This window comes from Gastrolobium bilobum, unplaced genomic scaffold (assembly GCF_033153095.1).
Source record: "Gastrolobium bilobum isolate Gb01-03AN ecotype WA unplaced genomic scaffold, APGP_CSIRO_Gbil_v1 utg72620, whole genome shotgun sequence".
NCBI classification, from domain to species: domain Eukaryota; kingdom Viridiplantae; phylum Streptophyta; class Magnoliopsida; order Fabales; family Fabaceae; genus Gastrolobium; species Gastrolobium bilobum.
The window spans coordinates 7,038-32,039 of NW_026897345.1; the positions used below are offsets into that span (position 1 = coordinate 7,038).

At 38.3% G+C, this 25,002-nt stretch overlaps 1 protein-coding gene across 1 annotated transcript; it reads left to right on the plus strand.

The window, feature by feature from the left end:
• The first annotated feature begins 34 nt into the window (after window positions 1–34).
• LOC133306144 (molybdenum cofactor sulfurase-like) lies at window positions 35–21,448 on the plus strand. The gene is given in 15 exon segments (XM_061506420.1): window positions 35–146; window positions 457–552; window positions 722–780; window positions 1,340–1,355; window positions 1,358–1,458; window positions 5,775–5,815; window positions 6,178–6,329; window positions 6,402–6,421; window positions 11,522–11,631; window positions 11,736–11,841; window positions 11,923–11,968; window positions 18,020–18,058; window positions 18,130–18,286; window positions 21,176–21,278; window positions 21,443–21,448. Coding segments are annotated over 15 exon segments (1,164 nt in total).
• The last annotated feature ends 3,554 nt before the right edge of the window (window positions 21,449–25,002 follow it).

Genomic DNA, 25,002 nt, shown 5'->3' on the forward strand with positions numbered 1-25,002 from the left:
ATCTTTCCGTACACACTAGAATCTTCTCTTCAACATGGACGCTGCCAAAGACGAGTTTCTCAAAGAGTTCGGTGAACATTACGGCTATCCCAACGGTCCCAAAACCATTGATCAAATTCGAGCTACTGAATTCAACAGATTAAAAGGTTATACTCATACATGCTTCATCTTTTTTTATATATATCATAGTCATAGTAAGTTAGGAAAATGGTAAATATTGATTTATCTTTTTTTTTATATACATGCTTCATCTTTTTTTATATACATGCTTCGATTTAGAAGGGTTTTTTTTTTTTTTTTTTTTTTTTGCTTCCTTTTTTAGTTATTGATAAAATAAAACTGTTGTTTCTGTTTGTTTCAACTGTGCGATTGTGAGTGGGTAATTTTTATTTTTTATTTTTTAATTTTTGTTTTGGGTTTTCTTGCATGTACCCGTGTTGCAATTTGGAATTATAGATGTTGTATACTTGGATCATGCTGGTGCAACTTTATACTCTGTGTTGCAAATGGAAGTTTTCAGTGATCTCACTAGTAATGTATATGGAAATCCTCGTATCCTAATATGATTGAGAATTATTACATTTCTGTAGTTTGCTACTTTAAGATTTCTGTACAAGAAGGAAGAGAAAGAAAAATTCTTAGTACTGGATGCAAAGTGAATTTCTGTAATTGCTGGTTGACACTGATTTTATGAAGTGGAATTCCTTAATCTTAATACTAGATAGCCAAAGTGACTCCAGTTCTGCAACTCTTGAGATTATGAAGGATGCCCGTCAGCAGGTACATGTAAATATGTAATTATTTAAACATGTCAAATGTCTTCTTTGTACTTAAATAATGATAAATTGAGATTAGATTCTGTGTTGATAGATCTTTAAAAAGCACTCCCTATGAAACCCTGACTTGTCAAGAGTAGGGTTGATATGAATTCTTATACGCAGTCATATTCTTGTACTTTTGCAAAGAGATTATCTTTTGGATTCAAACCGTGTTACCTTTGAGTCACACGGGAGTGGCTTTACCACATAGGAGAGATCTTTATCTAGACTAAACTTGCTGTGAACATTTAGATTCTATCTCTACGCTTGTTAAGGAAGGAGTACTAAAGTTCAATGGATGTCTACATGTCATCTCTTTTACTAAACACCATGCTTTGCTAGGGGTTTACCTTATCTTGATTTTGGTGACTTGGGTGGGCCATGCTGGGTCCCCAATTAGACGTGTCCAACTAGGAATTGCCCACTAGAAAATTGCTATTGTTATTCATCTTTTGTACTTATATACATTTGTTCTAGAAAATTCTACATTTTGCTCAGATATTGAACTATCAGTCATACAGGTCCTTGACTATTGCAATGATCTCCCAAAGACTATAAATGTATATTTACCTCTGGGGCAACAGCAGCACTGAAGCTAGTTGGAGAGGCTTTTCCATGGAGTTGTAACAGTAATTTTATGTATACACTTGAATATAAAATAATAGAAGAATAATATGTTGTGTATTGATCTGTGTCAGAGAGTTACAATATATAGAGACCCTAATGGGCTTAAGTGAAAGGCCCAAACCCAATCCTAATACAGTCAGAATATTTACGGATAAGACGGAATCCAATCATATCTAATCATATCTAATCATATCATATATAATATTCTAACACTCCCCCTCAAGCTGGTGCGTATATATTATGAGCACCAAGCTTGTTACAAATGTATTCAACCCGAGGACCTCTAAGAGCTTTAGTGAAAACATCCGCTAGTTGATCAGAGGAGTTGCCGAAAGCAGTCTTGATTTCTCCTGACTGAATCTTTTCTCGAATGAAGTGACAATCAATCTCTATATGTTTGGTCCTCTAATGAAAGACAGGATTAGAGGATATATGTAGCGCAGCTTGATTATCACAGATGAGTGTCATGGGTTGTTTCTGTTCACAAAGATGAAGCTCCTGAATCAACTGCTTTAACCAGACTAACTCACAGGTAGCATTTGCCATTGCACGATACTCAGCTTCTGCACTAGATCGAGCAACAACAGGTTGTTTCTTGCTCTTCCACGAAATTTAGTTTCCTCCAAAGAAGACACAATAGCCAGAAGTAGAGCGCCTGTCCGAGGGTGATCCTGCCCAATCAGCATCTGAATAACCACAAATTTCTGTATTTCCCTGATCTGAATACAACAAACCTTTTCCTGGTGCTCCTTTGATGTATCGGAGGATCCTCACAGCAGCATCCCAATGTGAATCACAAGGGAAATCAAGAAACTGACTAGCCGTACTAACAACGAAAGAAATATCTGGCCTAGTCACAGTAAGATAGTTGAGCTTCCCAATTAGCCTCCGATAACGTCCAGGATCAGATAACGGCTCCCCCTGTCCGGGCAATAACTTGACATTAGGATCCATAGGTGTATCAACTGGTTTACTCCTCAACATACCAGTTTCTTCTAGGATATCCAGGGCATATTTCCTTTGACAGATAGAAATGCCCTGTCTGGATTGCGCCACCTCAATTCAAGAAGTAACGCAGCTTCCCAAGGTCCTTTGTTTGAAATGTACTAAACAAATGCTGTTTTAAATGACGAATTCCGTCTTGATCACTTCCGGTGAGAATGATGTCGTCAACATAGACTAACAAATAGATACACTTATCAGGAGATGTAATCCTATAAAACACAGAATGGTAAACTTTACTGCGGATTAAGCCAAACGCCTGAACAGCAGAACTGAAGCGACTGAACTATGCTCGAGGAGACTGCTTGAGACCATATAAGGATTTCCGAAGACGACACACCTTTCCAGACTCCCCCTGAGCAACAAAACCAGGTGGTTGCTCCATGTAAACTTCTTCTTGTAAATCACCATGAAGAAAGGCATTTTTGATGTCAAGTTGAAGGAGTGGCCAGTGACGAACAGCAGCAAGGGCAAGAAAGAGGCGGAATGACGCCATCTTAGCGACCGGAGAAAATGTATCGCTATAATCAAGGCCAAAGATTTGAGTAAAACCCTTGGCAACGCGTGCCTTGAGACGATCAATATGACCATCAGGTCCAACTTTCACAATAAAAACCCATCGACAACCAACTATAGACTTCTCTGGAGGAGCAGAAACAAGGTCCCAAGTGCCATTGGAATGAAGTGCAGTCATCTCATCAAGCATTGCTTGGCGCCACCCTGGATGGGAAAGTGCTTCACCTGTGGTCTTAGGAATAGAAATAGAAGAAAGACTAGAAACAAAGGTGAAATGAGGTGAAGAAAGACGGTCATAACTCAAAAAGGTATAAAGAGGATAAGGGTTACGAGTAGTACGTGTACCTTTTCTTTGAGCAATGGGAAGAGTCTCTGATGAAGGATCCGGAGGGGAAGAAGCAACAACAGTGGGCGATGAGTCAGCAAGAGTCGAGTCGACAGGAGGCACAGTTTTGCGACGCTGATAGGTGAGAAGTGGACGGTCCTCAGGTATAGAAGCAATAAGTTGCTCATCTGGAATAGAAGCACCTGCAGCTGGCAAAGACAAGTCAAGAAAAGGGACAGGAAGTACATGATCAACCTGTGACATCTGAGATGGGATAGAATTAAAGGGTTGTTGATCAAGAAAAGTGACATCAACGAAAACTAAGCAACGCTTAAGGTCGGGAGAATAACAACGATAACCCTTTTGAAGACGAGAATAACCAAGAAAGATACACTGAAAGGCTTTGGATGTTAACTTATCCTTACCAGGAGTGAGATCATGAACAAAACAAGTACAACCAAAGACATGTGGAGTTAGAGGATAAAGAGGAACATCTGGAAGCAATAGATTATGAGGAATGTCATTGTGGAGCACAGATGAAGGCATGCGATTGATGAGAAAACAAGAGATGAGTACAGCATCTGCGCAGAAGTGAAGGGGAACCTGCATATGAATAAGAAGGGTACGGGCAGTTTCAATGAGATGTCTGTTTTTACGTTCAGCCACCCCATTTTGTTGTGGAGTGTGAGGACAAGTAGTTTGATGTAAAGTACCTTGTGTGGCCAAGAAATTAGAAAAATCAATAGAAACATATTCCTTAGCATTATCACTACGTAGAATACGAATAGAAACACCAAATTGAGTATGGATCTCAGTAGAAAACTTTTTATAAATGGAAAATAGCTCGGAACGATTTTTCATTAAATAGGTCCAAGTGCAACAGGAAAAATCATCAGTAAAGGTAACGAAATACCGAAAACCTAAGACAGACAAGGTACGACTTGGACCCCAGATATCTGAATGAACAAGAGAGAAAGGGGCATCAGCTCGTTTATTGACTCGACTGGCAAAAGAGGAGCGTGTATGCTTCCCTTGTTGACATGACACACAATCTAAAGACTGAAGACCGGACAAAAGAGGAACCATTTTCTGCAACTTTGAAAGACTTGGATGACCAAGGCGACTGTGAATAAGTTGTGGAGATTCTGTGAGAGAGCATGCTACTGAAGGACGAGGCACATCCAGATAATAAAGCCCTCGTGACTCACGACCCACTCCAATCATTTTCCCCGTACCCGGATCCTGCACAGAAACAGAATGATTAGAGAAAGTAATGGTGCAAGTGAGGGAGTGGATCAACTTACTAATAGAAATTATGTTATAAGGGATGCCAGGAATGTAATAGATAGATGTCAGGGCCAAGGTAGAGGTCGGACGAGCTTGTCCAATCCCACGAACTGGGGCTTTGGTTCCATCCGGAAGGGTAAAAGACGGTAAATGATCAGAATAAGTAAGAGATGTAAAGAGTTCCTTATTACCACAGAGATGATCGGTAGCACCGGAGTCAAATATCCAAGTGCCAAGTGATGTAGAATGAGAAACACAAGCAAGAGGATTACCAGTATAAGGCTGAGACTGAGGAGAGGCCTTCCTGAGAGGGGTTTGGAGTGCAGCATAGTCCGAACCTGAACCAAATGATGCATTGTCTGACTGAGCTATATTTGCAACAATAGAAGGAGAGTTAACCTCCGAGAGATCAGGAGATGCTGCTGCCATTTAAAGATAAAATATAAAAGCCGTAAACGAAGGCAAACGATATCCAATCAAGAAGAACCACGCGTCTAAGGTCAGACCCACAGAGAAACAATCACAGATCCAGAAAGGGGAGGAGAAGGCGAGCTTCTATGTCCAAGACCGGCCGGAAAAAGCCGCCGGAATAGTGCTCACGCGCCGGCAAAAGGTGGCGCGTGAAGCCCACGCGCAAAGAAGACAGGTGGCGCGTGACGGCGCGTGGGAGATGCGTTGCTGACCGGACCACCACAGACCTGGTCGCCGGGAAGAGAGGGTCCTGATCGCGTGAAGTTTGGACGGAAAAGTCGCCGAAAAAAGTCTCTGGTTGCCTGAACAGTGATTCTGACGGCGGGCGGTGGTTCCGGTGGCCGTCGGAGGTGCTGACGCGTTTGGAAAAATCACTCAGAGGCTGTTTACAGCCCTAGAAGGCTTGCCGGAAGGACGCACGGCAAGAAAGAGGACTCCTAAGCAGTGGGCTTAGGTTTTAAAGCAAAAAATAAGGTTTCTAAGCGGAAGCGAGGGTTCCCAAAACGAAAGAGCTCTGATACCAACTTGAATATAAAATAATAGAAGAATAATATGTTGTGTATTGATCTGTGTCAGAGAGTTACAATATATAGAGACCCTAATGGGCTTAAGTGAAAGGCCCAAACCTAATCCTAATACAGTCAGAATACAGTCAGAATATTTACGGATAAGACGGAATCCAATCATATCTAATCATATCTAATCATATCATATCTAATATTCTAACATATACAATGGAGAACCATAATAGTGTTCTTGGAATAAGAGAGTATCCTACCTGATAAAAAAATGAGAAGTTATTCAATTTTATAATAATTCCCTTTGGCTCACTTCATGAAAGTGCAGCATAACAACTATATTTTAAACAATTTTTCTGTTCAGCCGGACTTGAGGACTGAACTATATTTTTGTTACAGTGATTTACTTTTACTTTCTTGTGTTTGGATTAAGGGAATGCCTTGTCTTCTCTGATTCTGATAAATGAGTATAATCCTCTCTTTTGGAATAATTTTACTTTAGTAAAATATTGCTGTTGCTTCCTGATAAATATTACTTTGTTATTAATTTTTCCATTATACTATATTAGATGATTAATAACTCTAGTCTGTGTACCACCTTAACTAGTATTAGATATGCTCTTGGTCAAGGAGCTGCGGCCATTGCAGTAGATATTGAAGAAGATGTACATCCTGGAATAACTAGAGAAACAATTTCTACGAAGATATCACTGCACCAAGTGCAAAGGAGAAAAGTAGCTAGATTGTTTGAGAGAGAGCCAACAGGTAACACTTAAGCTCAAGTATATGTTTCTGGGCTTTTAGACAACTTATCTTATATCTGTTTGTTCAATACAGGTGATGTGTATAATTTGTTTGTGATGAAAAGAAAAAGTGTTTTTCTGTATAACACTATTGATTGATTACATTGAGAGACCCAATAGGTCCTATTTATATTGAGTACAAAGAACAATGCTAATAAATAGCAACAGTAAACTAAGAGGCTTATTTACAATAACAAGAGACATTAATAAATAAGGGAACAAATAGCAAGGAAGTAATAAATGATAATCTAGAATATTCTACACTCCCCCTCAAGTTGGGAGATATATATTGATCATTCCCAACTTGCTGATCAAATCCTCAAAGGTCGGCTTAAGTAAACCTTTGGTGAGAATATCTGCCGTTTGTTCCTTGGTAGGTATATATGACAAGCATACACTACCGTCTTCTAATTTTTCTTTGATAAAGTGACGATCGACTTCCACATGTTTTGTTCTGTCATGATGGACAGGATTTTGAGCAATGCTGATAGCAGCTTTATTATCACAATATAATCTGATAGGTAGGGAATAAGAGATCTTCAACTCTTCCAGAAGCCTTCTTAACCAAATTCCTTCACAAATACCATGGGCTAAAGCCCGAAATTCCGCTTCTGCACTGCTTCTTGCAACAACAGTTTGTTTACTTACTTCTCCAGGTCACAAGGTTTCCCCAGACATAAGTACAATATCCTGAAGTAGATCTTCGGTCCATTGCAGAGCCAGCCCAGTCTGCATCTGTATAAACTTCAACCATCCTTTTGTTCCCCTTTTTAAAGAGAATTCCTCGACCAGGGGTGTTTTTGAGGTACTTGAGAATTCTATAAACAGCACTAAGGTGTTTTTCCTTAGGAGAATGCATGAATTGGCTAACCATGCTCACAGCAAAAGCAATATCAGGACGAGTGTGAGACAAATAGATTAATTTCCCCACTAGTCTCTGGTACTGCTCCTTATCAACATCCTCCCCGTCCTCAACTCCCATCTTGATATTAGCTTCAATTGGAGTCTCTGCTGGCTTGCACCCAAGCATACCTGTTTCTTGCAACAGGTCTAGAATGTATTTTTTCTGAGTTAAGGAAATTCCTTCCTTACTTCGAGCAACTTCAATGCCAAGGAAGTATTTGAGAGATCCAAGATCTTTTAGTTCAAACTGATCAGCTAAACATTTTTTTAAAGAGGCTATCTCCTCGGTATCATTACCAGTGACAATTATGTCATCAACATAAACAATGAGGATAGCAATTCTACCTTTGTCAGAGTGTTTAAAGAATAAAGTGTGATCAGTCTGAGCTTGGGTGAACCCTCTTCCCTTAACAGCTTGAGTAAATTTCCCAAACCATTCTCTGGGAGATTGTTTAAGTCCATAGAGAGACTTCTGCAACTTGCACACAGAACCATCCCCTTTTTCAAAACCAGGAGGTGGATCCATGTAAACTTCCTCATGTAGATCACCATTCAAGAAGGCATTCTTGACATCTAACTGTTGCAATGGCCAATCAAGGTTGGCGGCAAGAGATAGCAAAACGCGGATAGTGTTAAGCTTGGCAACAGGAGCAAATGTCTCCTGATAATCAATCCCATGAGTCTGAGTAAATCCCTTAGCAACTAATCTGGCCTTATACCTGTTGATGCTGTTATCTGCATTAAATTTTATTGTGAACACCCACTTGCAACCAACAGTTTTCTTTCCTTTAGGTAATGTCACAAACTCCCATGTTCCATTTTTTATAAGTGCATCCATTTCTTCTAATACGGCGTTCCTCCATTTTGGGTCATCAAGTGCTTCTTGGATATTTTTGGGTATCCTGGTACTATCTAACATAGTGTTGAAAGCACGAAAACCTGGAGATAACTTCTCATATGAGATATAATGGGAAATAGGATGAGCAGTGCAAGATCTAGTACCTTTCCGAAGGGCGATGGGCATATCAATGTTGGCTGTGCTAGTGCATTCAAGTGGGTTGCTAGAGCAAGGACTCGAGTTAGGATCCTGGCAGTCTAGAGTCTCTTGATATGTTTTGCGCCTGCTGTAGAATTTTCCCCATTTACCAGGAGGATCACAAGGACTGGGAGGATCATTAGACTCAGGTATAGTTGCTCCCCCTGTTTCCTTCCCAATAACTCCCCCTGTTTCCAAAGGCCGTAAGACAGCAGCTTCATTTGGTTTCCCAGGCTTATCTTCATCCATACCAGTAGACTCCCCCTGAAGAGAAGTCGGGGGAAAAAAGGATCGTGTCTCATAAAAGGTAACATCCATGGAAACAATGACCTTACGGAGAGAAGGTGAGTAACACTTATAGCCTTTTTGATTAGGGGAATATCCTATGAAGACACATCTAATAGATTTAGGGTCAAGTTTGGACCTTTGATGTGGAGGAATATGTACAAAGACCACACAGCCAAATATTTTTGGAGGAAGAGAAAGAGCACAGAAAGAAGAAAAAGATTTAGTAAGGCAGGATAAAGGAGAATGAAAATTTAGTACCCGAGAAGGCATTCGATTAATGAGATAAGAAGCTGTCAAGATGGCTTCCCCCCACAGATATTTAGGGACATGCATCGTGAATAAGAGAGCTCGAGCAACTTCAATTAGATGTCTATTTTTCCTTTCAGCCACCCCATTTTGTTGAGGGGTGTTAGGACAAGAACTTTGATGAATAATTCCATGCTGGTTTAGGTAATCTCCAAGAACATAATTAAAATATTCAGTGCCATTGTCTGTTCGCAGAATTTTGATAGGAGTCTGGAATTGAGTTTGAATCATAGCATGAAAATTTTTAAAAGTGGATGCCGCATCAGACTTATCTTTTAAGAGATATACCCAACATACCCTAGAATGATCATCAATGAAAGTAATAAACCAACGAGCACCCGAGACATTTTTTTCACGAGCAGGTCCCCAAATATCACTATGAATCAATGTAAAGGGAGAAGATTCATGATATTTCTTAGGAGAATAAGTGACACGAGAATGTTTTGCAAGCTGACAAATATCACAAAGAAAGGAACTTGGCTTTTTATTGATAAATAAGTTAGGGAATAACTTCTGAAGATAAACAAAATTTGGGTGCCCTAACCTACGATGCCATAACAAAACATCATTACAATCATCTGATAAACATAGAGAGTGGTTTGAAAAAATCCTCCTTTCACAAAGATCCTCCTCCAAATAGTATAGCCCTTCTTCCTCTCTAGCACTGCCAATCATCATCCCCGAGTCCTGCTCCTGAAAGATACAAGCATTTGCAGAAAACTTAGCAACACAATGCAACTCAGCAGTAAATTTGCTAATAGAGATGAGGTTACAAGTAAGGGAGGGAACATGAAGGACTGAGTTCAAAATAATATGTTCAGAAAGTTTAATGGATCCCTTGCCCGCAATAGTGGAGAAATTTCCATCAGCTGTTCTTATTCGTGACGGGTGATAGTAAGGGGTATAGGAGGAAAATAAGGTTGCATTACCTGTCATGTGATCAGAGGCTCCTGAATCAAGGATCCAACGATTACTACGTTCAACATGGAATGCCATACCTTTTTTGAGCAACATGACTAGTTGCCTCAGCAGGTTGAGACATCAATTTCTGAAATTGCTCATACTGGGCCTTAGAGAGGAGAACACCATCGGGGTTTGAAGGGACATGAGACCCCTCCCCCTTATCTTCAGAAGATACTTGATTAGCACGATTCTTGTTCTGTCCTTTTGGTTTCCAGTTTGGTGGTTTGCCATGAAGTTCCCAACATTTTTCACGGGTGTGACCACCCTTATTGCAATGAGAACACCAACGGTCAGAACGTTTTGAGTCCCCAGAAGGACGAGCAGTTTTCTTTGTTATAAGGGCTGACCCATCAGAGGACTTAGAGTCCTTATCACCCAACATTACCTTTCGGTGAAGCTCCTCCCTTCGTACCTCAGAAAAGGCAGTGGCAATGGAAGGTAATGGGTTTTGCCCCAAAATTCTTCCACGAACATCATCCAGATCAGAATTAAGGCCAGCAAGAAAATCATAGAGACGCCTTTTCTCTATATAATTTTTGAATATTGCATTAGCGTCTAAACCTTGAAGGTCTGCTTTATCATAAAGATCCAACTCTTGCCACAATGTTTTTAGAGCAAGGAAGTATTCAGTAACAGTCATCCCTCCTTGGCGTAAATCTTTCACCTTGGTGTTGAGTTCAAAAGCCTGAGAGGCATTGCCCAGGTCAGAGTAGTATTCTTTAACAGCTTCCCAAATTTCTTGAGCCGTATCAAGGAATAAATAAGTTTGACTGATATCCGGTTCCATAGAATTAGTCAGCCATGTCATGACCAAAGCATTTTCAGTCACCCAAGCATCATAGCCAGGTTCATGTTCTGCTGGTTGAACCTTTTTTCCATCCAGATACCCCATCTTCCCTTTGGCCTGGATAAACAACTTAACAGATTGACACCATTGCACATAGTTTCTACCGTTTAAACGGTGATTGGTGATCTGCATTGCTGGGTTGTCTCCAGAAGACGAAGAAATGGGAAGGGGTGAGGTTCCTGTCGAAACACCAGATGAATTTTCAACAGTTTCAGTGTCCATGGCTTCCTAACAACAATACCCAGAAAACAAAATTCCTCCAAATATGATTTTGACCCTCAAAACAGGAAGAGGGAAGCCAGACGATTAGAACGGGGTATGACCCGCCGGAAAAAAATGATGGGAGGGCGGCGCGTGGACCACACGCGCCGGCGAAGCTGAAGGATGTTGGTGGCGCGTGGCGGCGCGTGGCTGGGTCTCCGGCTACGGGTCTTGTGTTGGCTGGCTCGGAATTTTGTTCTGGACCTAATGGTGGCCTTGGTTTTGTGGTTGGAGGTGTCTAGGTGAGGGTTCTGGCCTTGACAGAGGCAAAAAACGAAAAAAAGAATGGAAGGGAAGTCAGAACAGGGAAGAGACTGGATTTGAACCAGCTCTTGATACCATGATGAAAAGAAAAAGTGTTTTTCTGTATAACACTATTGATTGATTACATTGAAAGACCCAATAGGTCCTATTTATATTGAGTACAAAGAACAATGCTAATAAATAGCAACAGTAAACTAAGAGGCTTATTTACAATAACAAGAGACATTAATAAACAAGGGAACAAATAGCAAGGAAGTAATAAATGATAATCTAGAATATTCTACAGTTTGCCTTTCCCTCCGAGTGCAATTTCTCAAGGATGAGATTTGGCCTCGACTTGGTGCAGATGATCAAGGAAGATTCGAGCAGGATTTTAGGAATTTCTTCAGCTTGCAAGTAATATACAGCATTATTTGTCTTATTGACTCCTTATGTGTGTAACTTCTTTGAAGCATCAATGATTGCATACTTGATTCTTCATTGTTTTTCTTTTACGTAAGAAATGGACAATGGATGGTCTTGATTGATGCTGCAAAGGGATCTGCTACCATGCCACCTGATCTATCTAAGTATCCTGCAGATTTTGTCGCAATTTCATTTTACAAGGTATAAGGGTATGTTTCTTTTTCTTTTTTTTATCAAAGAATACTTTGAAAATTGATGTTGTGTCTTGTGCATTTTTGTTAGCTGTTTGGCTATCCAACTGGACTTGGTGCTCTCATTGTTCGAAATGGTAAGCTAAAGGTTTGTGAACAATGGGTATATATTCTAATTTTATGTTTTCCTCATGATTCAATAATTTTGTGCGCCTTACTTAGTACTACTATTTATTCTTTAATTCTGTTCATCAATTTGAATGACATATAAGTACAAAAAAGTTGCCTTTGTCGGTATTATATGTCACATGACTAAGTGACTGCATTCTATCCTGTCCTCTGGGTTCTGTTAATGCATTGTGTCTTGTGGTTTCCCTCTTAGCATGAAACCTGTATCTTATGGATACACTTACTCGTGTTCTCACTTTCTTGTCTTGTTTGTGGTTCGCTGCTCGTGGACTGGGCCTGGTTTGAGAATTTTGGTGCCACTTTACTCAGCTATGGGTTCAAATCCAGCAAATGTGACCCTTCCTTATTTCTTCACAACACCTTACATCACTACCTCTATGTTTCAGTCTGTGTAGAAGAAATCATTGTCACTTGGACCTCGCAGGTGTTGAATCAAAATCTTGTCACTAAACTCATCTCAATCTTTGCCCTCAAACAACTGGGTACTCATGACTACTTTTTGGGTATTGAAACATCTACCTAATGCTAAGCAAATAAAGTAGAGATCTACTCTTTAAAGCCCAAATGACCGAGGCAAAAGGAATTTCTACTTCTATGGTTGGAGAATGTAAAATGACTACGTGTCTGACCCACAACTATGCATATCAGTGGTTGGCACTTTACAATATGCTACATTGACAAGATCACAAATTGCATACAGTGTGAATAAGGTCTCAGTTTCTCTTCCAGCCCGAACATTGGGAGGTTGTTAAATGAATCTTAAACATCTCAAAGGTACCATTCATTATGGATTACTACTGCAACCTACCAATCCACTTCAGCCTTTAAGTCTCTGATGCCGAAAGCGCATAGAAAAGTGACTAAACAAAAAGTTGGGATACGATAAAAAAGTAATCCTCCGGTTCTCAATTTCTATTAACAAAATATCAAAATTCAACTCCTAGAATAAGGGTCATAGGCACCCTTTTATAGACTAATTACAAATTGATTTAAAATTCAAAAATTTAAAATCCTAAAAATAAGAAAACTTCCTAAAATAAATATAGCAGTAATTAGATTCTAAAAATAAATAAATAATTACAATTAAATCATTTAAAATACATCCCAAATCTTTAATCTCAAATCACGTTAAATGTGTTGCTTTCCTTTTCTTCCCAAACAAATCACAATCACATCTGCTGCTTTATTGGGACTTGGATTCAATTGTAATTTGTTATATTTCAAATCATTGCCTTTTTGAACAATTGGGTCATACTTATTGGGCCACAACTCTAGTCGACTAGCTTTTTTAATCAATGGTTGGGCCATGTACAATGGGCCAACTGTAAGTGCATCATTCTCCCCTACTAGGAAAAGATTCGTCTTCACATCTTGTTTATCTTCATTGATCTCAATTTCTTTAGACAAAAACTCAAATGATAAATCTTCCTCTATTAGATCTTCATAATTTGATTCTCCATCAGATTTATTATAGACTGGATTATCATCATAAACTGAATCTTCATCATAAGATGGATAATCATTATAAATGAGATAATTAATAAATTGGATTATTATCATAGACCGGATAATCATCATAAACTGAATTATGATCATAGACTTCAAAATCAGGAATGCTGATTTGCATCTCGATATCTTGAAAAATGGACTGATTTTCAGGTCGTACTTCCCAATTCTGTCCCTGGTTTATAATCCCCAAGGGATTGACGTCCTCCTCTTCGTCATCAGATTCGTCCTTTAATTCCATTCTTTCTTCGGATTGAATGCCAACTTTGTCCATGCAAGTCGACGCTCCAAATATTGGATTTTCATGCTTTGCGCCTCCACAAGAGTTCGCTTCAAAATTTGGATTTTCATGCATACTCGCACTAGTAGTCGCTGCAAATATTTAATTCTCTTTCTCTGCGCCCGCACAAGTAGTCTCTCCAAAACTTGGATTTTCTTATCCAACGCTTGCTCAAGTTGGTGCTTCAAATCCTGGATCCGCCTTCCGAGCTCTTTATTTTCTATATCTCGCGGGTCTATCTGACGCAGTTGTCTATATTCTTCAGGAACGATTCCACCTTCCCTACCCTCGTGACTTCGCCGTCGTCGACCTCCGCGATTTTGTTCAGCCATTGGTTGAAGGCAACCCAGTGCTCTGATACCAAATGATGCCGAAAACGCATAGAAAAGTGGCTAAACAGAAAGTTGGGATACGATAAAAGAGTACCACTCCGGTTCTCAATTTCTATTAACAAAATATCAAAATTCAACTCCTAGAATAAGGGTTATAAGCACCCTTTTATAGACTAATTACAAATTGATTCAAAATTCAAAAATTTAAAATCCTAGAATTAAGAAAACTTCCTAAAATAAATATAATAGTAATTAGATTGTAAAAATAAATAAATAATTACAATTAAATCATTCAAAATACGTTCCAAATCTTTAATCTCAAATCACGCCAAATGTGTTGCTTTTCTTTTCTTCCCAAACAAATAACAATCACATTTGCTGCTTTATTGGGACTTGGATTCAATTGTAATTTGTTATATTTCAAATCATAGCCTTTTTCAACAATTGGGTCATACTTATTGTGCCACAACTCTAGTCGACTACGAGCTTCTTGAATCAATGGTTGGGCCATGTACAATGGGCCAACTGTAAGTGCATCAGTCTTTAGGTCTATGATAAGGTCTTCGACACAGAAACAGAAAATAAAAGGGATACAAAGGAATTTCCTAGATTAACCAGATTTTGTATATTGAAAGCGTAAAGGAAAATTACAAAAAGTAATGGCAGTGCTAAAATAGGAAGATTACAAAATGCAGAAAAGGTAAATGATTGAACGAAATTACAGATAATGGATGCAGTTCGAGAGGCATCCCTTTTCTCCCAAGTTCCTAGCCCAGTCCCAAGTAATTGCCTGCCTTCTCCATTTCTTTTCTCTCTATTTGTTATCCATATCCACTTCTAGAATATTCTCTACTAACTAACCATTTTGCGGGTGGAAATCTCCTATAATGCTTCCTACATACTCTTTTACAACGAGTATCGTATCAATACCTCCCCCTTCAAAGTTTCACCTTGTCCTCAAGGTGAAAGCCTACTCACCATAATCATCGTCCAAGATCCCATTACTTGTAATATAGGGACCCACTTGTGTAAGAAGCATTATAGTTCCCACCAGGATCCCATTGCTCGTCAGTAGTTGTTCCATCTTCTTCTAAAGCAGTCTGAATTTGCGCAAGTATCTTTTCATCATCTGCCCAAATATCTTCCCCACAGCCAACCGCAGCTACTCAGACATCTGTCTCAACCCTCCTTGAATATAAATTCTTTTGCAATATTAAAGTCCCTACCAAAATAAAAAATTGTTGCTTCTTTGCTAGAACTAATACTCACTTTCAAATAACAAACAAGACCTGGGTGCACTACAACTTAATTTGGTCTTGCTTGAAAACCATCAAATTGGAGCTTCAACCGTGAACCACCGTCAGCAACCATAGTGTTTTTATGAAATTGAGGTGCTTGAATTATAGTGCCAACAATCTGGGTTTTGGTCATTTGCTCTAAACTTCCAGCATCACCAACAAATTGGCCCAACTCTGGTTCTAACTTAGCTTTTTTCGTTATTTTTGGTTGCCATCTCCTATGCCTTTCTTCCTTGTGAATGTTTGACGATTTTGAATGACAGAAGGTGGTGAACTCACAATTTGTGTTGACATCGTTCATGATGCATTTGAGCTTCTTCGACTGCACTTCAGGTTCAAGTGTCCAGGAAACTCGGCCAAGCTCATCGACTAAAACCTAGGTGTCATCATGGACATCGTAGCTGTTGACGACTCTCCCCAGCTCGTCTATGTTTTGGTGTAATGGTAGGATGCAGTATTAGTTTTTGGGCTTGGGTGTTGTTCAGTTTCGAATTTGGCTTTGTTGTTGGGTCTGGTTCGGTTACATAAAGAAATGGGATTATATGCCCATTCATCGCTCAAAAAATAAATCATATGGGTTTGGGTTTGGTGGCATTTGCAACCAAGTTGGGCCGGACCCGTCAATTCATTAAAGTGGCCCATTTCATGTCCTCTCCTTACTAACCTAATTTTCTCTTTTACCCATTTCACAGCTATTCCCTACCTCTTACCCACTTTATTGTTTATTCTCTCTTCCTTCTCAAGAAGATTTAAGTATGGTGACTTGGGTAATGGTGATGGGTTGGCCACCATCACTGGTGGCTATGGTGTCTCAAAAGCTTGTGCAACCTTCGCATCCATGGACTTTCCCCTATGCTTCTCGGTTTCTTCTGCTCGTGCCCCACATGATTTCGTGGCTGGTTTCCATTCTTTTCTTAGTTCTCCATCACAAGATCTCTCTTGGTTTCCATTTCTGGTTGTGAAACTTGCATTCCATCTCGCCTTCTGTTCGTTCGTTTTTTGTTAGAGTGATTCTTGGTCTTCTAAAGAAGTTTATCAAGGAGCCTGAGTTTCTCCTTATGATTTTCTTCAACTTTCCTTTCTCTTTTTTTCCATTCTTCAAATCTATTTTCCACTTGATTCTCTCTTTTCTTCCAATCTCTAAATTTGTTTTCCATTTTTTTTCTTGGTTTCAGCGCTCCTGGATTAGGAGCTCTAATACCAATTGATAGGATCTTCGACTTAAAAACAGAAAATAAAAGGGATTCAAAGGAATTTCCTGGATTAACCGGATTTTGTATATCGAAAGTATAAAGGAAAATTACAAACAGTAATGACAGTAGCTACTAAAATAGGAAGATTACAAAGTGCAGAAAAGGTAAATGACTGAAAGAATTTACAGATAATCGATGCAATTCGAGATTCATCCCTTCTCTCCCAAGTTCCTAGCCCATTCCCAAGTAATTGCCTGCCTTCTCCATTTCTTTCCTCTCTATTTATTATCCATACCCACTTCTAGAATATTCTCTACTAACTAACCATTTTGCTGAGTTAGCTCTCTTTTACAACTGGTGTTGTTTCAATCTACCATGGTGTTGGTGTGGCCTTGGATCCTGATGACAAGGGGTTTACTACAGGCTCTTGCATTTATTTTGGCCCTAACCTAATCTTGGTGGTCCAAGAAGCAGTTTTTGATGGCTAGATCCATAACTGAGGTTGAATATATAAGCTTGGAAAACACTATAGCAGAGTTGTTCTGGATACAAACTCTACTCAGGGAATTACAAGTGCTGATTTTCACATCTATCATTTATTGTGATAACCTTAGCACAATTTCACTCTCAGATAAGCCTGTACTTCACTCTCAGACAAAGCGTATGGAACTAGATCTTTTCTTTGTGAGAGAAAAGTTCATATACAAAAGCCTCACAGTCTGCCACATTCCAGCTTACGACCAGTGTGCAGATCTCGTCACCAAGGCCTTGTCATCACACAGATTTTGTGAATTAAGGGACAAACATAAGGTTTTGACCATTTCATTGATACACCCACCCTAAGTTTGAAGGGGAAATGTCGGAGTAATATACGTTGAATAGCTCGCTGTGATGTTCGAGTAATTCATATATGTTCAGTAGCTAGCTGTCAGTTTAACTGTCAACTAACTACCTAACTGTTAAGTAGTTAGATGAGTTAGAATCTGTTAGGTGAATCAGATCTCGGTCTCTATTATAAATATAACATAAACTAAAGGGTTCTTTTAAAGTTCCTTTTTCATCATTATTTAGATAATAAAATTCTCAAACATTCTCTCTGAACCTTTATTTCATTTTCTTCTGTTTTCTATCACTTTTTTTTTTGCTGGTTCTTGAATTCTATCACACCTGTTTGCGTTCTTTCATTATCTTTCTTTTCCCTTTTCTGTTTAATCCTGAGAATTTCAACATTATTGATAGAAAATATGTAAAAAGAAAGAAAATACTCCCCATTAAACCCCAAATATCGAGGGTAGGGGTATTGATGGGTGGAAAATATGTATTCAATTTGAATTTGACTTTGTAAAAGACTCTCTCTTATTGATTATCCTCTTTATTCTTTTGCATCCAGATGCTGCCAAGTTGCTGAAGAAGACTTATTTTAGTGAAGGTTTGTGGGTTACTGGTTACACGCCTCTTTGTCGTAATACTTGATTATTGATTGGCTGGTCCTCAACACAGGAACGGTTGCTGCATCAATTGCTGACATTGATTTTATTAAAAGAAGAGAAGGTATTGAAGAACTGTTTGAGGATGGCACTGTTTCATTCTTGAGCATAGCATCTATCTGCCATGGCTTTAAAATCCTGAATTCTCTTACTGTACCAGCAATATCATGGTATGCAGAATTGGATAAATATATAAAATATCCATTTACCTACATGAATTTTACTGTCATAATATCATTCTATCATTTGAAGTTTCTAATGGTTGTCTATTTGTAAACTTGTTAATCGTATGGATGGTTTAACTTGTTTTTAAACACTTGCTTGTAAAAAATATGGAAAAGTACATTCAGCCACCCTAAACGAGACATTTTGCGAAGTACCACCACGAGCTCTAAAGTTGTTCAGATTAGTTCTTTAACTATCATTTCAATAGATCCTTTGGTTTTGTTTCTGTTAAGTGATCATGGTAAATCCATGTGGAAAAATATGATCCATCTATTTAGAATAAATTGGTACTGTTGATTATTTTATCATTTTAAATCTTATTTTATATAATTTTCAATCATCCCAAATTAAAAAAAATCAACATCAACATTAATATTACCTTTATTCCAAACTAATTAGGGTCGGTGGTAGATGAACCCAAATGAAAGATACGAAGAGATTGAAAAAGGATAAAAATGAAAGTTAAGTGTGTGTGTGTTTATATATATATATATAAATTAAAAAAATAAAATAAAGAAATATATCAACCATTATACTCTGTGGGCAATGAAAGGAAGGAACTAAAGTTCAAGATGAACAACTTCACTATCGCGTGGTGGTTGATCCTCTTCAACTTCACTGCTATCTGTGTCACCCTCTCTGTAGTCATTGAAATTGTTGTGTGTGGATTGAGTCACTTGTCTGTCCTAGAATGTGAGTTGTATTAACGTAGCTTTCTGCGAGACCTAAGCACGTTGGGTCAGGTTTATCTGAGGTCCTTCAGCCAAGATCTGTTCATTTTGTTTGATTGAGAGCTGTTCGTGACTCATTAGCTCAATTCCAAGATTAGCAACGGAGTAGGATCTGTCTCGACCATGCACCATCTTTACAAAAGGATTGTACTAAGAGGGAAGACCTTCAAGGATAGTCTCTGTGTGTTCTTCTATTGTTATAGGACTTCCAATCGATTTCAACGAATCACATATTGTTTTGATTATGGCTAGATATTCTTTTGCACTTTTTGTTCCTTTCTTCATCGTCTTTAACTCAGATCTAAGTTGTCGAGCTTGAGATTTCATAACACCGTGAAAGAGTTTGTGAATATTCTCCCAAGCTTCAAACGAGTGTTTAATTGGAAGGATATCATTAACAACTTGCTCTGAGATGGTGGACAACAACCATGTTAGCGACATCTGATCTTGCGTTAGCCATTCTGTATAAGCTACGCTCAACACATCGTTTTCGCGATCTTCATCTGAATCAAATTTCAAAGGAATTTTTGGATTCACAAAAGCCTATGAAGCTCATTTGTGACAACCAAGCCGCTTTGCATATATCCTCTAACCCAGTCTTTCATGAGAGGACCAAGCATATAGAAATTGACTGTCGTTTTGTTAGAGAAAAGATCCAGTCAAGGGAGATCGAGACAGCATTTGTCAATTCCAATGATCAACTTGCGGATGTATTCACTAAAGCTCTAAGAGGTCCCCGAATAGATCATATTTGTAACAAGCTGAGAGCTTTTGATATATACGCACCAGCTTGAGGGGGAGTGTTAGAAATAATATTAATTTATTATTATTAGAATAGTCTAGATTGTGGGCTTGGCCCATTAGGTCTTTTAGTCTCTATAAATAGAGAGCCTCCTTGTACAGACTTACACACTTGAATATACAATATATTTCAGATTCAATTGTCTTTACCATGAGCAATGAGCAACCTCGAGTGAGATGCAAGTGATACACTCAACGACATCGTTTTTTGTCCAAGGTGGATTGTGACATTGTGACTCAGCAACTTAACATTACACGTGAGATTCGTTAATAACGACATTGGAGCCCCACTAACAGAAGGACTTACGTGAGCCTAATTTGAAAAAACCAGGCACCACGAATGCCTTTTTTTTCACGGGGACTAAATAGGGTATCGTGAAATTTGCTAAGGATCAAAAATGGTATTTACTGTATCTCTTAACACGCTCCCTCATGCTAGAATCTTTTGGGTTTTGAAGTTGATAATGCACATATCCCTTTTTGGTTTACCTTATGCCAAAACTTAACTTTTTTGTTATAATATTGGGGCAACAAGGATCAAACTCTCGATCATTTGAAAATAGGCTCTGATACCATGTCAGTTTTTGGTAGAGTTTGTTGTAAATTTAGAGAGCTATAATACGCCTCTTCCCACAACATTAGGACCTTTTGCTTAATTATTATTTTTTTGAGTTATTTTATGTTTTGTTACTTTGTATTCTACATCACACACACTGATATGCTCGCTATACTCACTGTTATTATTCTAAAACTTAATTAATTATGAGAGTGGATGTGTGAGGATTGAATTTAAAGCCAATTTAATAAAAGCATTGATATGGATGCAATAAATCATTCAACTTAGTTACTCAAATGCTGAAGTATTTAGCAGATGTTGGAAAATATCTTTAATTTAGGAAAATACTTCCTATATCTTCTATTTAGGGACTATCTTTAATTTAGGAAAAAAAGTTCGTATATCTTCTATTTAGGGAATGGTTATTCTGTAAATAAATAGAATTTGATTTGCATTATTTTCAATAATTTGCTTGTTTCCTTATCTTAGATATTGCAAATTTTTTAGTATTAGAGACTGCAAATTCCTAATTTCCTATTATTAGATATTGTAAATCATGCATAAATAGATGGTACTACCGAGGATTTCCTTACAAATCCCTTTGTACTGCTGAAAGTCTAGCAATGTTTCTTAATGCAATTACGAGTATTAAATATCATTTATTATTATATTGTTTTTACTTTTTTTCAACATTATTTTCTTTGAATTTTTATATCTTAAAGCATGCAAAATTTGTTGCCTTGTAGGCATACAACATCTCTTGCCTTGTATACAAGGAAAATGCTTTTGGCCCTGAGGCATGGCAATGGATCTAGTATGTGCTTCCTCTATGGACGTCATAATTCAATGGTTAGTTATTGCACATTTTTTTGTCCAATTTATAGTTTTTTATGCACTAGTGATTTGTGCTTTAACAATTATGAGACTAATGGACATTGGTTGGTTGCGTCCTTTTTCCCCCCTGAATTTCTGTAAGTTCTTTTTTTTATTTTTCTCTTGCAAACTTTTTTCAGTTATGACAACATAAAGATAGAGAAATTAGGCTAGTCTTGCTACAAATGTAATTGTTTAGAACTTTTGAAATAGTAGTCTTACATTATAATATTAGGACTTGAAAAGAAAGGAAGGGTAAAGAAAACAGATTGAACATGAGCAAAAGGAATCTTAAATGATTGAGAATCCTTTGAATTGGAGTCTTTTTTGGGTCTCCTTGACTCTTCCTTAGTTTGCTAGTCTGGATAAAAGGATTTTGTCTCTTGATCATTTAGGATAGCATTTATGCAAATCTTTTATTCAATTGCTAACTTATTCATTCAAAAGAGTAACATCTATTTTGATAAACTTTGTCAGAGAAAATATAAACCATTAAAAAGCCCTCACCCATCAGCTTAAGCTTTTGGGTTGAATTGATTTTTTACAAACTTCTTTGGAGGTCCCAACTTTTTGGGTAAACTATTTGCATTCTGCATAGTGATAATGCAAAAGAATATTTTTCTACCCCATTTAGTTATTTTATGTAGTTTCATGCAATGATTCATCATTCCACTTCTCCTCACTCATCTCAACATAATAACATTGCCAAAAGATAACAACTTCATGTCATTGTGTTTAACCTATAGGGTTTAGGTTGAGAAGGAGGAAAAAAGAGATATGAATATTATTCTCTTATGTATATTGTTGTTTATTGAAAAAGGTTTTCAGTATATTGATTTGAATAATTACATGAGGAATGAGGAGTATTTATACAAGGAAAAATAGCTAAGCATGACTAAGCTATGACTCACCAAACCTAATCACAATCATAAGAATGACTCAGCTATGACTCACTAAACATAATCACAATTAATTCTAATCAATTACAATTAATCCTAATTAATAGGAAATAAAAAAACAATCAATCCTAATTAATCTTAATTATTCCTAATTAATAGGAAATAAAAACGGAAAAATATTTGAATTTGAATTCTGATTTGGAATCCTCTTCCCTTAACAGCTTGAGTAAACTTCTCAAACCACTCTCTAGGAGATTGTTTAAGACCATAGAGAGACTTTTTCAACTTGCATACTGAATCGTCTCCTTTTTCAAAACCAGGTGGTGGATCCATATAAACTTTGGCCTTATACTTGTTGATGTTGTTATCTGCATTAAACTTTATTGTGAACACCCACTTGCAACCTACTGTTTTCTTTCCTCTGGGTAATGCTACAGACTCCCAAGTTCCATTTTTGTTGAGTGCATCCATTTCTTCAAAGACTGCATTCCTCCATTTTGGATCATCAAGTGCTTCTTGGATATTTTTTGGTATTTTTGTACTGTCTAACATAGTGTTGAAAGCACGAAAACCTGGGGACAACTTTTCATATGTGATATGATGAGAAATAGGATGAGCAGTACAAGATCTAGTACCTTTTCGGAGAGCAATAGGCACATCTAGGTTGTGTATCAGTGTTGCTGGAACTAAGACTCGAGTCAGAATCCTGGCAGTCTAGAGGCTCCTGAGGTGATTCTCGCCTGCTGTAAAACTTTCCCCATTTCCCGGGAGGATCTCCATTATCTGACACATTAACTCCCCCTGTCTTTTTCATAATGACTCCCCCTGTCTCCAACGGCAAAGGCAAAACAACAGAATCATTTGGTTTCCAAGACTTATCTTCATCAACCCCAATAGACTCCCCCTGAAGAGAAGTCGAAGGAAAAAAAGATTGTCTCTCATCAAATGTGACATCCATAGAAACAAAGACCTTACGAAGTGAAGATGAGTAACACTTGTAGCCCTTTTGGTTAGGAGGATATCCTATGAAGACACATTTAATGGACTTAGGATCGAGCTTGGACCTTTGATGGGAAGGAACATGTACAAAAGCCACACAGCCAAACAACTTGGGAGGAAGGGAAGAATGAGCCCGAAAAGAAGGAAAGGTGTGGGTAAGACAAGATAAAGGAGATTGAAAATTTAGGACACGAGAAGGCATCCGATTGATGAGGTATGCTGCAGTCAAGACAGCTTCCCCCCACAAATATTTAGGGACATGCATGGTAAACATAAGAGCTCGAGCAACTTCAAGGAGATGTCTATTTTTTCTTTCAGCCACCCCATTTTGTTGAGGGGTGTTAGGACAAGAACTTTGATGAAGAATACCATGCTGGCTGAGATAGTTTCCAAGAACAGAATTAAAATATTCAGTACCATTGTCAGTTCGAAGAATTTGGATAGAGGTCTGGAACTGAGTTTGAACCATAGCATGAAAGTTTTTAAAAATGGATGCAGCGTCAGACTTATCCTTTAGAAGGTATACCCAACATACCCTAGAGTGATCATCTATGAAAGTTATAAACCAACGAGCACCAGAGATATTTTTTTCACGGGCTGGACCCCATATATCACTATGAATCAAGGTAAATGGAGAAGAATCATGATGGACTCTAGGAGGATAAGAAACACACGAGAATGTTTTGCAAGCTGACAAATATCACAAGAAAAAGAACTGGGATTTTTATTGATAAATAAGCTTGGGAACAACTTCTGAAGATAAATGAAATTTGGGTGTCCTAACCGACGATGCCACAACAAAACATCATTACAATCATCAGACAAACATACCGAGTGGTTCACAAAATTTTTTCCTTCACAAGAATCTTTTTCTAAATAATAAAGTCCTTCTTCCTCTCTAGCACTGCCAATCATCAGCCCCGAGTCCTGTTCCTGGAAAACACAAGCATTGACAGAAAACTTGGCAACACAATGTAACTCAGACGTAAGTTTGCTGATAGAGATAAGGTTACAAGTAAGAGAGGGAACATGAAGGACTGAGTTCAAAGTAATGTGTTCAGAAAGTTTAATGGATCCTTTTCCAGCAATAGTAGAGAAGCTGCCATCTGCTGTTCTTATTCGTGATTGTTGATAGTAAGGGGTATAAGAACAAAATAAGGTTGCATTACCTGTCATATGATCTGAAGCCCCTGAATCAAGAATCCATCGACTACTATTATCAACATGGAACGCTATACCTTGTTGAGCAACATTGCTGGATGGAAATTTACTTTCAATCAACATGGCTGCGTGTGGTAACGCGTAGGGCGGACGCTCCGTCCTTTCTCTAGCGCGTGGGGGCGCGTGGCACAGCAGAATCTGATGGTCCTTCTTGAAACTTGTAGATCGGCTCCTTCTGTTTCGAATGGTGCGGATCTTGGCCGGAAATGTCGCCGGAAAAATTTTCCGACGGCTGCTGACGGTGGCTGACGGCGGTGGAAAGCTGGGATTTTGCCTTCTACAGTGATTGGTAGCCTTACTTTGCTCTTGGGACTTTGTAGGAAGGGAAAATAACCTTAATAATGGTTGGAGGTTGAGTTTTCCGGCGTTGTGCCGCCGGTTTGACGGTGGTTGTGGTGGCTGAGTTTCAGTATATTGATTTGAATAATTACATGAGGAATGAGGAGTATTTATACAAGGAAAAATAGCTAAGCATGACTAAGCTATGACTCACCAAACCTAATCACAATCATAAGAATGACTCAGCTATGACTCACTAAACATAATCACAATTAATTCTAATCAATTACAATTAATCCTAA